At 51.8% G+C, this 12,967-nt stretch overlaps 1 protein-coding gene across 1 annotated transcript; it reads right to left on the minus strand.

Annotated features, from left to right (window-relative positions):
* Positions 1–5,835: 5,835 nt before the first annotated feature.
* PROX2 (prospero homeobox 2) lies at positions 5,836–9,984 on the minus strand. The gene is made up of 5 exons (XM_058807680.1): positions 9,949–9,984; positions 7,445–9,016; positions 6,822–6,926; positions 6,167–6,361; positions 5,836–6,067 (listed from the first exon to the last, which is right to left on the minus strand). Exons 1-5 carry the CDS (start codon positions 9,982–9,984, stop codon positions 5,882–5,884), a joined length of 2,094 nt encoding a protein of 697 aa, XP_058663663.1. The 3' UTR covers positions 5,836–5,881.
* Between the last annotated feature and the right edge of the window lie 2,983 nt (positions 9,985–12,967).

Here is a 12,967-nt window from a genome sequence, read left to right on the forward strand (position 1 = left end):
CCCCTGTACATAAAGTGAAAATTACCCTTTAAACTTTTGATTAAAAGCCTAGTGCCAAATAACATGACTAAATTTGGAAAGCCTGTAGAAATATTGCAGAAGATGATGACAGGTGGGATTGCTTGCTGTAAAGATGCTAAAAGCTATCTAAAGGAAAGAAAAACAGAAATTTTCTCAAATTTTAGGTTTAATGTTTGTATGTTACCGGAAAAAGGAAAATGTTGAACATGAGACTTCACCTGCCACTCAGAGCCAGTATCATTAGATAAGAAGGAATTAGTATATGAATATGAACTTTGTCCTCACAAGTGTTGAGTGCTGACTTAAATCTGCTTTTTCTTCAGATCTGTGCACAGCTCTCCCTGTTTTACTTGAATAGCCATTCTCAATCCTTCTCTACCAGGCCTGCTTTTAAAAACTAATTTCTTGGTTTGGTGTATATGTATGCATGGACATGTGTGCTTTTTCTCTCGCAGCCTGTCTGTCCTCTTCTCCCACCCCAGCCACCCCCCTCCAAGACAAGCACCAGCCTGTGGGGTTTGGGTGGTGGAGATAGCTTCCAGCAGAGGCTGGCTGTGCTCACTCCTTTGTGTGCCCTTGATCAGAGTATCTCCCTCAAAAGCCCCTGGGTTACAGGATGGCCTCCCTGTCACGGTGTCAAGCCTGTGGTGTCATGTCTGGGCAAAGCTCCGATCTCCGTTCTCCAGCATCCTCATCTCTCCACCTGAGCTGCTACAGCAGGCTGGTGAGCCAGGGCAGCCATGGCTGTGTGGCTCCTTTCCCACTGGCAAAACAGGGCTTTCATTGAGTAAATCAAGAGAGAACAGCTCACCTGGCTGCTGCTCTGCAGTGGTGCCTGGCAGACCCCCAGTTCACGTGTCCTGGTCCGTGGTTTAAGTCATACATTATTTCTTGGTGTGCAAAAGGAAAAAGCTTTTGCTATCAGCTACACATACCAGTCTGGCCTGAGTGACCCACAGCCTGTTTTATTCTCAAGACTGCTCTCCACAGTCTCTCTATGCATTGCTTCACCTACTCCCCAGGCGGTGCTTGGTCTGCAGCACAGGCAGCACTGTGCTCAAGAGGCAGAGGAAGGGCTGTCTTCTCCAGTGAAAAGTCACATCTCTCAAATGTGGTAATTGTACACTGGATTAATCTGTCCTTCCAGTGCTTATAATGGGACAGCAAATACCAAGTTTTCATGAACATGGGCCACTGCTCACTAAGGGATACTTTTGTGGAGAGCTGCCCTGATGTCAAATAAGAATCTAAGATGCATGTTCGAGGGAAGGACCCTTTCACAAACATTTTTTGAGCTGGGGCTGGTTCAGTCACTGTAGACAGGTGCAAGTCATTAAATAAAATAAATGAAAAAACAGATATATTTTATTGTCAATTTCCCCCAAACTATTTTGGCATACAGGGCAAACACTCAGTAGGAACTTCTTCAAGCTCTAATTAGCTACACATGAGTAATAAGGGCTCTTATAGTACATATTAACATAGAGGAGTACATAAGGGCTCTCAGGCCCTTGCCAGCTTAGTCAGTGTGGTCACACCTCCCTCTTTCAGCAGCCATAGCCTGGAGGCAGAAATCAGTGATTTTAAATATTTAGCAGCCTTTGCTGCTGTATAGCTGTGTGGACTCTGTGTGCTGTTATGGATGGGCTGGGAATGCAATTGGAAATGTTAAAGGATAGCCCTGAGGAATTGTTCCCAGAGGAGATAGTTATGAGTGCCTGTGGGCTTTCTGCATGTACCACAGAAATTCGGATAGAGGGAAGGAAAGGATTTTTTTATTTAAAGATGAAACTCAGCCGTAGTGACTGCACTACCCAAATTACTTCCTTGGCTAATTAGTGGGAAATGGTGAAGCAAGAGCCCAGCCAAGCCTGGGACTCATGACCATAGTCTCTGTGTGGGCAGCAGCTCTCCCTTCTCCCCTCAGCCCTCCAAGCAGACTCACTTTTTCAAAGTAGGACTCTCTCTGTGGTGGCACCCATTAGGCTTTGTTTGAAAACTAGCTTCTATGTCTTGGGTACAACTAGAACATAAATGATGTTTCACAGCATACCCTGCACAGCACAGGTAGTGAAACCTTCATTTCATGGAAGCATAGAATATGCTGAGTTGGAAAGGTCTCATCAGGATCATCCAATTCAACTCCCCTCTCTGCACAGGACACCCCAAGAGTTACACCATGTGTCTGAGAGCATTGTTCAAATAATTCTTGAACTCTGTCAAGCCTGGGGCTGTGACCTCTTCCCTGGGGAGTCTGTGTCAGTTTCCAACCACCCCCAGGGCTAAAACACCTTTTCCTGATATCTAACCTAAACTGACTCAGCCTCATGCCATTTCCTCAAGTCCTGTCACTGGTCACCAGAGAGAAGAAATCTGGTGAGCAGTGCCTGCCCCTCTGCTTCACCTTCTGAGGATGGTGGAGACACACAGCCAGGCTTACCCCATCCCAGGTGCAGAGTCCAGCACTTGCCCTTGTTCAGCTTCTTACAATTGGTGCCCATCTGTCCGATTTGTTGAGGTCTCTCTGCAGGACCTCTCTGCCCTCAAGGGAGTTAACATTGGCAAACTTAGTATTCTGAGTATTCCTTTGATCCTGAGTCATTGAGATGTTGAAGAGAACTGGAGCCCTGCAGAACCCCACCAGTAGCTGGACAGTGTTGGAATTCATTCCCTGTTTCCCTCACTCTTCAGGCTCCATTGCCCCTAGAGTAACTCCAGCTTTCCCCACCTCCCAGCAGAGGTACTGCCTTCTCCATATCAGCACTTTGTGACTTAGGTAGGAGGGAAGGCAGTGTGAGCTCCTTCTTTCTCAGCTGCCTGCTGCTCTCCCAGGCTCTCATAGGAGCACAAGGCTTTTTGATTCAGCTCACTCAGCTTCAGCAGCAGAGCTGTGTCTGTCTGAGTGCAACCCCCTTGCTTCCAAACAGACAAGTGGCCCTGGAGGAGGCAGCTGCACTCCAGGCTCCCCAGGCAGGATCTCTACTTGCGGGAGGACCACAGGGTGACAAAAAGGTGGGCAGATTCTACCTCTGCACCTCTGACACTTCTGTGGTCTCTGTCGCACTTGGCTGAAGGTAGACAGAGGTTAAAAAGCTGCCAAAGAAGATGCCAGCCAATGGCTCAAGTGGCCTGTAATCTTGAGTCCTTTGCAGTCTCTCTAGCCATGCTGGGGACCTTTTGTTTTGTTTTCTGGGAGTTTGTTTTGGTTTTGTTGTTGCTGTTTTGGGGGGGATGTTGTGGAGGTTTTTTGTTTGTCTATTTTGGGGTTTCTTGGGGGTTTTTTTAACATCTTTGTGGGATGGGAAATCTACATGGTAAGAATTGAACCCATGGATACAAGTAGTGAGACCTCAGCACAGGCAAAGGATAACTGGTGCCAGATGCTGTTTGTCGTGGTCATACTGGCCCACATTTCCCAAAAACCAGTGTAATACACAGCTCTCTAGTTCCCACTTGTAATTATAGGGCAACCACTGGAGCAAAAATACTGCTGCAAATAGTCCAGTCCTGTTAAATGTCTTCATAAATGTGTGTTTGAGGGAAGGACCCTTTCACGAACATTGCCTCCTTGGAGACACTTAAAACCCCTCTGACATGGTCCTGGGCAGCCATCTCAGTGGCCCTGCTAGAGCAGGGGGGTTGACAGGATGACCCCCAGACATCTCCTACAACCTCAGCCACTGTATGACTGCGATTTGGGGCACTGTTTTGTCCTCAGTCCCCCATCTGCTGTTTTACTGACACTCATTGATTTGCATGTTACCACAGCAAGCAAGAAGCTGGTACCCCCACCAGGAACTGTGTGTGAAAGGCTTTGTTTCAGCAGGATGCCTCCAGTAAGCCTGTACCTTATGTTCCCTAATTATTTAGCTACAACAGATGAATTTGCTGACCCTTCCCTGAGCCAGCCCATCATTCCCCTTTCCAGCAGCTTTGGTTTTGCCTATCCAAAGCATTACTTAAGCTCTGGGGTCATTATTGCCTGCAGGAATGGCACATTCATGGTACCAGCAACAGCATTTATCTGATGTTGTACATTTGAGTCCAGCACCCTTAAGCTTTGGGATATGGCTCTTTGTACCTCCAGCCCCCTTCCTGATCCTCACAAGTTGCACTTCAGAGCAGAATAACCATGAGGCACTGGGGTGAGGGGGCAGGTTTAAAGGAGCTGGTGTTGGTTAGTGGGGCCTGCTTGACCCCACAGAAGTGCTGGCAGAGGGACTGCCCTTTATCTGCAGTGTTATTTTTCCCAACAAAAGGCCAGAAATTTCTAGGAGAACTCTTTAGAACAGATATCATCAAATAGGTCATCAGGAATGTAAAGTGGTAACTTAAACAATGTGTTTATTTAAAAAGAAATCATGTAAATTTTGTGTTGGTGGTGTAAAATATACAAACTTGGAGAAATAAATATACAAAAAGAAGCAGGAAATCTGGGTGGCCACACTCGTAATGGGGGAACCCATTGTCAAACTGCCCCTATTTCAGAGCTCCCCATTATGTCCTGATGTTTCCACTTCTTTACTCCTGTAGATGCATTGCCTGTGGATCACCCCATGCACTTGACTGATGCTGGAGCTGTGATTCTCCTCTCAAGAGTCACTTGCTGCACTCTAGTACCAGCTGACACCTTACAGCACACCCAAAATTACCTTGGCCTTTTCCCAGTCTTCTTCTCCCTGAGGGTTTTATGTATCTTGTGGCTCATCACCGCCCTCCCAGTGCCCTCGTGCCATGCCTCTGTCAGGACTCCCTCCTCTTCACAGCCTTTTCCTCTCCACTGCCACCTCTGTCAGGATTGGAGAGCCCTTAACACAAAACACTTCTCCATCAGGTAGAAAAGTGGTCACTAAGTCTTGGCCACAGGGTAAAGAAACTTCCTTGAGTTTACAGCCCTTACAGCAATGGGGTTATGGATGTCAAGGCCCAGTTCTTCCCCAGCTTGTGTTAAACCCACAGGGACTAATGGATCTCAAGTCACATTCTCCTCTTTCACTAGGGACAGAGTACAGGACAGAGATGCTTGGGGCAGTTTTGCCAGCAGGAGCACGGTGTGAGGGAATGTGGATGGGTGTTTAATATGGGGGTTTCCTCCCAGGTGATGGGCTGATGGAGACTCTTTGGAGTGCCAAGCAGAGCTGGCTGTGCACCCTGCTCTCCTCCAGCATGCCAGAGAACACTGCTGGAGAGCACACACTGCTTGGCCACAGCACAGAGCTGCACGGGGGGATCTGGTCTAACAGCACAGGGGAGGTGGAGGAGACTGTTATTCTTGTTGGCTACAACAAACATAGTTTTTACATATCCCAGACAGGAACAGCTATCCCCATTGAGTGCTTGAAGTGCTGGAATTCACCAGCTGTTTTCTTTGGACGCTGGTGTGTTGTATCTGGACAGAAACTGAGTCATGCTTTTGGACTCGGTACATCCGCTAGTCTGCTGTGCCAAGGAAACTTCGCCCACTACTAGGACCTCTTTCTGTTTTATAAACAGCAAGGCTATTTGCCCTGGTTTTTGACCCTCTGGAAGAGAGAATGAAGGCAGCTCAGTCAGGATCATAGGGAGAGCTGGAACAGGGCAACTTCTCAGGCTCCAACCTGATGGCTTCATCTCTGTCCCTCCCTTCTGGCAGTCCTCACCAGTTCTGAGCAGCAGAATAAAATGCACATAATGCAGCATATGCAATGCAGCATAAAATCCCAGCACATGAGGGAAGTGATAGGCCTCACCTAAGAAGCTGTCTTACAGAGAGTGCATGGCTCTCAGAGAGAGAATACCCCAAATAACAGGTACTGTACAGAGTGCCCATGAGGTGCCCATGGTGGCTGCACACACAACCCAGAGCTGCTTTCACAGACACTCAGCTGTGGAGCAGTTCCTGGGAGCAGCCAGCAGCTTTGAACCCTTCTGGGATGTCACTGTCCAATTTGGAAATTATTTTGTAAATGGGTTTCTTCCAGGAGGGGTCGGCATCCTTGCCTGCCCTGACGGCACTGAAGAACTCCTGCAGTGTCAGGCTGGCCACCTCCAGGAAGCGCCCTGGCACCTGCAGCAAGACAGGCACCAGCCAGTGACACCACCATGCCATGGTGCCTCCTGACCCCCACAAACACCACCACCCCCTTTCCCCCATCCCCCTCCTCACCTCGAAGTCATTCCCCTTGTTGTAGTGCATGTTAAGGGCACGGAAGAGCTCCGAGTCGCGGGAGACCTGGAGACTGCAAGCATCCACCACACCCTCCAGCAGGGCCTGCCGGGCAAACTTCTCCACCTGGATGTAGTAAAACTCACGGAAGTTGCTGAACCACTTGATGAGCTGGGAGGTGATGCAGCGGCTGAACTGGTGGGGGGACAGCCAGGGGGTGGTGTTAGGCCAGCTTGGATCCTCCCTCCCCACGAGCCCCTGCATACCCAGCCAGGTGCTGCTGGGCTGGCCCAAACCCAGCCCTGCCCCAAGCTGGGGCAGTGATATCAGCGTGTCCCAGGTGCTCTCCACACTGAGATTCGGATCCCAGCTGCCCTGCAGTGAGAAGGCACATCCATGGGGTGCTTTAATCTGAATAACTCCATTGCACAGAGTGAAGAGCTGACAGCCCATGTCTGCCACCACCCTGTGCACCTGCTCCTGGGCAGCTCATGCTGAAATAAATGGGTTTGTTTATTTATTGTTCCCCATCTCCTGCCAGCAAGGCAGGAGGACACAAGAGCAGTCCTTTCTTCATGGTTCCCAGGGAGGCAGGCTAGGTGCCACACCACGTGGGAGCCCTGCCCAGCAGCAGTTCTGGCTGCTGCTCTTTTACCTGCACATCAAGGAAGTAGGTCTTCAGCAGAGTGGAGCTGGGGTAGCGGGTGAAGAAAAACATCAGCTTGGCCTTCTTCAGGTGCCCGGGGGTCAGCGCCTCCTGCATTTGCCCTGGGGTCAAGGAAAGCCTGCACGTAGCCAACCTCGAGCCCGGCATGTCCCTGAGCACCACCCCTGGCACACCATGCCCAGTGCCCTCCATAGCCCCTCCGGGCCTGTCAGGGGGGGCAGAGGGGGTTCATCCTTGGCTGGACAGCCACTGGTTTTTCCCTTAAGAATGCCTGAGGAAGTTAATGCTCCCCTTCACAATCTTGTGAGAGCCAGAATTTCTATGAGACTCCTGCTCATGGTTTAGGATGACAGGACCCCCAGTACAGCCCAAGAGGAGGCTTGGTAGCTCCTGGCTTGTACCCACAGCTATGCTACAGCATCTGGCCAAGCCCTGAGGAGTGGCAGTGCCCCTCCATGGCTTAGGGCTCCTTTCCTGCCCACACCTCTTTAGCCCTGTTAGGGAGGAACAGGGACCTTGGCCCTGTGGAGACCAGTGGGGCAGTGCCAAGCTGTGGCTCCAGAGGACAAGGGGAGCGCATTCCCCAGGGATCTCTAGCTGCCCCCAAAGGATATGTGGGTCGAGGCAAAGGGTGCTCCATCATTTGCAGCTCGCAGCTCACCGTGGCCATCCCTGCCAGCTGGCAGCAGTGCCAGGCTCTCCATGCTGGCAGAGCTCAGGGGCAGGGGATGGTGCTGCTGCTGTCTCGCAATCGATGACCTCAGTTTAACAGATCCCCAGGGCAGCCTGAGGGGCTCTGGACAACCCCTCTCCAGAGCAGATGGGCTCTCACGAGAGTCACTGCCCCAGGGGCTGTGCTGGCCACGGCCCAACAGCTGGCTCAGCAGCTGGTTGTTCTGGACAGGCATGGCTGAGCCCAGGGAATAACCCATGCTGGGTAGACGAGTGGATTTTCTGACCCCCTTTGAGCTGAAGGAGGCAGCATAAGAGCCCAGGCTCTTCCCCAAAGATCCTGTCAGGGCCTCAGCCTCGGGTGAGCCCAGGGAGCCTGGTGCATTCATGGCAGATGGCTTAACAAGTGGCTTTCTGCATTTCCCACCAGCAGAATACTCTCTCCTGGCATCTGGCCCCAGCATTGGAGGGCTGTGGTGCTGCTTCTGGATGTGGCTGTCTGCCTTTGGCCAGAGAGTCTTCAGGACAGAGTCCACTACGTGGCATGTCACCACAGACAGCTCGTGCTTCAGTGCCTGTGAGAGTACCCTCACTGCCGAGGGCAGGCCACCTGTGTCACCTGTGTCCTCAGCCTCCTCCAGCCCACACGCCTCCAGGACACTGCTCCTGAGAGGCACTCGCCGTGCGTTGCTGGTGGCAGTGCCACTGTCCTTGTTCAGTCTGTCTTGGGGCTTTCCAGGCAGTGGCTGCACTATCTCTGAATCTTCCTGTGTTTGGGCAGCATCCTCAGTGTCACAGACGTGGTAGAACTTCTCCTGAAGCCACCTCAGCTGCTGCTCTAAGAAGCAGAGCTGCTCTTTCAGCTGCTGGCAGCCCTTGGCATGGGAGCTGCCCCCTGTGGGAGCCACTCTTCCAGCTGCCCCCATGCCCTGCTGGGGCACTCTTGGCTTCCTCTTGCTCTCTTGGCGCATCTCCCCACCCCTTTCCCTCTCATGCCCAAAAGCTGCCCCCAGGCTCGTGTCAGATGCCTGCGGGGTTGGTGGGAGGCTCATGCCCTGGATGATGCTCTCCACCCTGGCCCGCTTGGCTTGTAGGTGCTGGTCACAGAGCTGCTCCCGTGGGTGCTGGTTGGAGAGCTGGTCCCCACCACCAGCACAGGGCAGGGGAGCTGGGGCGCGGGTCCTGGGGAAAGCCAGGGCTTGTGCTTCTTCTCCAAGGCTTGCACCACATTTGTAGTCATGAGGCAGGGCCACTGCCTGAGAGGAAGGGAAGAGAACGGTGCGATCCAGGTTCCTGCCAACCATTGTGTGGCTGAGGAGCTGTGGAATCAGGGATGCACTGGGGGAAGGCAAGAGAGAGTCAGTCTGGAAACAGGGCTCCAATTTCAGCCCCTGGCCATGCCCTGAAGCAGCACGGTCTCTATCCCGCTCAAAGCCAGTCCTGCTGTCCATCGTATCTTCTTCCTGCCTGGACAGACTGGCAGCCTTCCAGATGTTTGATGTTTCAGCCTGCTAGTGCTGTGGAACTGGAGAAAGAGCAAGAAACAGGACCTCATACAGCAGTTTTCTAAGCACAGGGCCAGAGATTTTTTTTTCTCCCAGATTTTCATGGCATCCCTGCTCCCCTGCAAAAACTATTTTACCAGGGAATGACCTAGACAGAAATCTCCAGGCACTGCAAAACCTGTGAGCAGACTGTCAGATGTCACAGATGACAGCAGCAATGCCCTGGGCACCACCCCACCATCCACCTACCAGCCAGGCATTCATCATGCCTAAAGTACATTTCACCTTGTGAAAAATGGGTATTTTATGATTGGCTTTTCACAAATACTAAAATGAATATTATATGTGTTGTGTTAGAAAGTAATGCTGTATTAATTCTCTTAAGTAGTGTGTTAAATATAGTTTTAGGTTATGAAAAAAATGTTGGAATAGAAACTATGCTATGTAGGATACTTGTTTTTTAAGAAAGGACTCACAGCAAGATAGCAGCCACAAGACACCTAAATCTTTCAGAGAAAAAGAATTTATTGCCCTCTTATCAGAAGAAGCAAACTTCTTCGCACCTTGAAGACACTGTTAGGATTCAGAGGAAGAAGGTGAGGATGACCAGACAGAATCCTGTATTTGAATGGAATTTATGCATCATGTATGGGGTGTATGAATGTGCAACAGGTTTTTGTTTTAAAGGGTTAATCCTTTGTTAACAAGGGTCCTTTTTGGGGCTTGTGCTGCCCAGAAAAAGGTACTCGGATGTCTGTAACTCTTTGTTACTATTGTCTCATATTGTCCTAATCCAAATTGTCCAAATTATTATTACTCTAATTGTATTACTATTTTTATAACAATTTTATTACTATTAAACTTTTAAAATTTTAAAAACAAGTGATTGGCGTTTTTCACAACCTGCTTTGGGCCCGGCAGTGCCTGGCAGCACAAACCTCATGCATCACCAGCTGCATCTGCACCAGAGGCATTGGGGAGACTGCCCTCTGGGCTTGTGGACTCTGCTGTGAGGGCAGGGAGCAGCAGGCAGAGCCCTCTGCCACGTACACCCGGGCAAAGGGTGGGTTTGGCGCTCCTGGGTGCTGGCAGAGCGCAGAGGAGCAGCTGCACCCCTGGTGAAGGTACTCACACAGGCACCTGGGCCATGGGTGCTGCCGGCTCTGCTGGCCCCAACACCCCCACAGAGCCCCCGGGGCTCGGGGATGGGGGGCAGCACCTGCGGGCTGGGCCAGCACAAAGAGCCCGGTGCAGGAGGGCACGGAGAGGGTAAAAGTGCAATGTCACCTGATGTGAGCAGGATGCATCGAGATGGTCAGGCTAATGCAACATGGGGTTCCTAAGGGCTTGGCAAAACACTGAATAAAAGAAGTGAGGATGGGGATTATCAGGGAAGAGAAAAAATACTGAGCCAGCAGCCCCAGGCTTAAAATTGTCATGCTGACTCCGAGCAGGGATTCACCCCCTCCGCTCACTCCCCGCTTGCACAGCTTTGCAAAAGTGTAAAACATTGTATCCTGGGCGATTACACAGTAACCATCCCTGAGGGATGTTTCTTCCTTATCCGCAATAATTAGCAGCAGCTTTGCACCGCTAAATTAGGACAGCTCTTGTCTTTTCCGGACGCCTTTAAAGTCTGAGATTCTTTTGCTCTTCCCAGAAATACCTGATCATTTTCAACACCATCAGTCTCCTGTCCCTGTAGCTGCTCCAGGCCGAGTCCTCCAGGCAGTGTAGAAAATGGGCTTCTTCTCAGGGTTTTTAGCGATTGCCTTTCTTCAAACACCCTGAATTGCAGGCAGGTGCCTGGGAGGCTCTACCTTTTGCAGAGCCATAGTCTTGACAAACCAAGTATTTTCTGGGTTATCTGACACCACATGTTGATCTGTGTTGCCTCCCCACCCATCCTGACGATTAGGGTTTCATTTTCACAAGAGTCTGGTGTAGGGCCTTTCAGAGTGCTCAGTTTATCCTCAGCCAGCACAAGGCTGGGGTGCCAGCAGCTCTGACCATCCTGCCTTGCCCTTGTGTTACAAGCTTGAGCATTGCCTGCAGCTGCCTCTCAGCCTGCCCTCTGCTCCCAGCACAGTCACACAGCAAACACACTGCAGTCACAGATTCCATCCAGCCTTAATCCTTCCTCAGTGGTGTGGTCCTGTAACCTCACTTGTTTTTCTACAGAAACACCTTATTTTGACACTTGCTCACAATTTCTCTCATCTGCTGTGCTCAACAGCAGGGTCAGTCAGGAACTTGCCTGTCCCCTGGGCTGTTTCCCAGTCCCCTGGAACCTGTGATACATTCCTTTTAAACAGATCAACTCAGAGCTGGCAAGGTGACCTCCACCTGCTTGAGGTTTCCAGCATCACCGTCTTTCTTCTGGAGATTTGGAGGGAGGAAGCAGAGCCTCCCGTCCCAGGCCACGGCAGCCCGCTGTGGGTGGCCCTGGCTCCCCCTCGCAGCATCCCCAGGACCAGCAGGTGCTGCCCTCAGCAAACTCCTCCTGCTGGTGCAGCTCTTTGCCCCCGAAGTTAGCGGGTGCGTGCTTTGGTTCCCACTCTTACTGGCAGCTTTCACTAGTGCCACCCTCCAGAACACTAAAAAGCAGCCGAGACTTCTCCTACCTGAAGAAAAAGACAGGAACGGAACGAAGATGCTCAGAAGACGAGGGCAGTGTGCTTTCTCCAAAACTCAAGCCGCCCCTCGTGGGCTCCCTGGGTGCTCCTCGGCGGGACAGCCGTGCACGGAGCGGCGGACGGCAATTCCCCGCAGAGCCTTCCCCGTCCGCCGCATGACTCTGGGCGGGGGCACCGGTGCCCGAGCCGAGCCGCGGGCAGCCCCGGGAGCGCGGTGCCCGCAGGCTGGCCCCGGGAGCGCGGTGCCCGCGGGCAGCCCCGGGAGCGCGGGCAGTCGCAGAGGCAGTGCCGGCGCGTCCTCCCTCCGCGCTCAGGGCCTTTAAAGAGGGAGTGGGGAGGCCGGAGGCAGCCAACCAGCTGGAAAGGACTTCTGAATATGCAGATGGACAGCCAGGAGGTCCGGTCCAACACCAGCGTCCGGCCACCTTCCCTGCTGTGTGCCGCACTCGTAGCCCCTGGAGCCAGTCAGGCAAGGGCTATCAGGTGCCGAGCTGCTGGCTGCCCAGGTGGGCAGAGGCCCAGAGGAGCAATTTTGGCCTGGAATTTGGCCGCAAGCCCCATTCAGGACTCAGGATAGTGAATTATTGGTGAGACAATGCAAACACAGCAGGCTGACAAGCCGTGCCACCGGCAAGGAAGGAGCTGGCCCAGATACCAGCAGCTACCCATCTTCCATGGAAGGTGGCCAGGCATTTCCCATATCCTGCACCATGGGGGCACGGAGGCAATTTGGCTGTCCTGGAGGTCTGCAGCACAGGACATGGGCAAAAAATGGGACCACACAGGAGAAGCAGCAGCACAGAGTCCCTTGTTTGTCACAGGGTGCTTTACAGACAGCACCAGCAGAGCTGGCATCACTCCCAGCTGAGCACGTCCTGACCCCAGCCCCAGGACAAACCCACCTGCCCCAGCAGCACATGTGGTTGTCAGACACTTATCCTCATGTAGGAGCTGTGGGTGGGTGGGCAAAGCCTAGCCATGCATGCCACTCCTGGGGTTCATCTGCTGTGCTTCCACAGGCTAACTGAGCATGGCAATGTCTGGTGTATTCACTGGGGAGGCAGGAAGCTGTGCTTAAAGGCAGTTGACATCAGGTGGTCAATATTGTTCAAGGCAAGGACATTAGCCTTCGAGAGACAGATCACAGAGATATCCCTGGCAGAGAGCCTTTCTGGCTCAGTTACCTTTTATTAGAGCAGTCAGCTCATCCTCAAAGCCTCGGAGACTATCTCCTGTTGATTTTTATTCAACCTCTTTCCTTTGAAAATGGTCTCATATTTTGAAGATTGCAGTTAACCATTCATATATTATTAAACAGTGG

The sequence above is a fragment of the Ammospiza caudacuta genome, chromosome 6 (genome assembly GCF_027887145.1).
Source record: "Ammospiza caudacuta isolate bAmmCau1 chromosome 6, bAmmCau1.pri, whole genome shotgun sequence".
NCBI lineage: Eukaryota > Metazoa > Chordata > Aves > Passeriformes > Passerellidae > Ammospiza > Ammospiza caudacuta.

Bases quoted from the DNA above. Each gene is read 5' to 3' on its own strand.
- PROX2 (XM_058807680.1), bottom strand. From the start codon at position 9,984: ATGCCTCTGGTGCAGATGCAGCTGGTGATGCATGAG. The intron at 9,017-9,948 runs GTTTGTGCTGCC...CCACAGCACTAG, and splicing joins TGCAGCTGGTGATGCATGAG to CAGGCTGAAACATCAAACAT. The intron at 6,362-6,821 runs GTAAAAGAGCAG...TCCCCCCACCAG, and splicing joins CCTACTTCCTTGATGTGCAG to TTCAGCCGCTGCATCACCTC.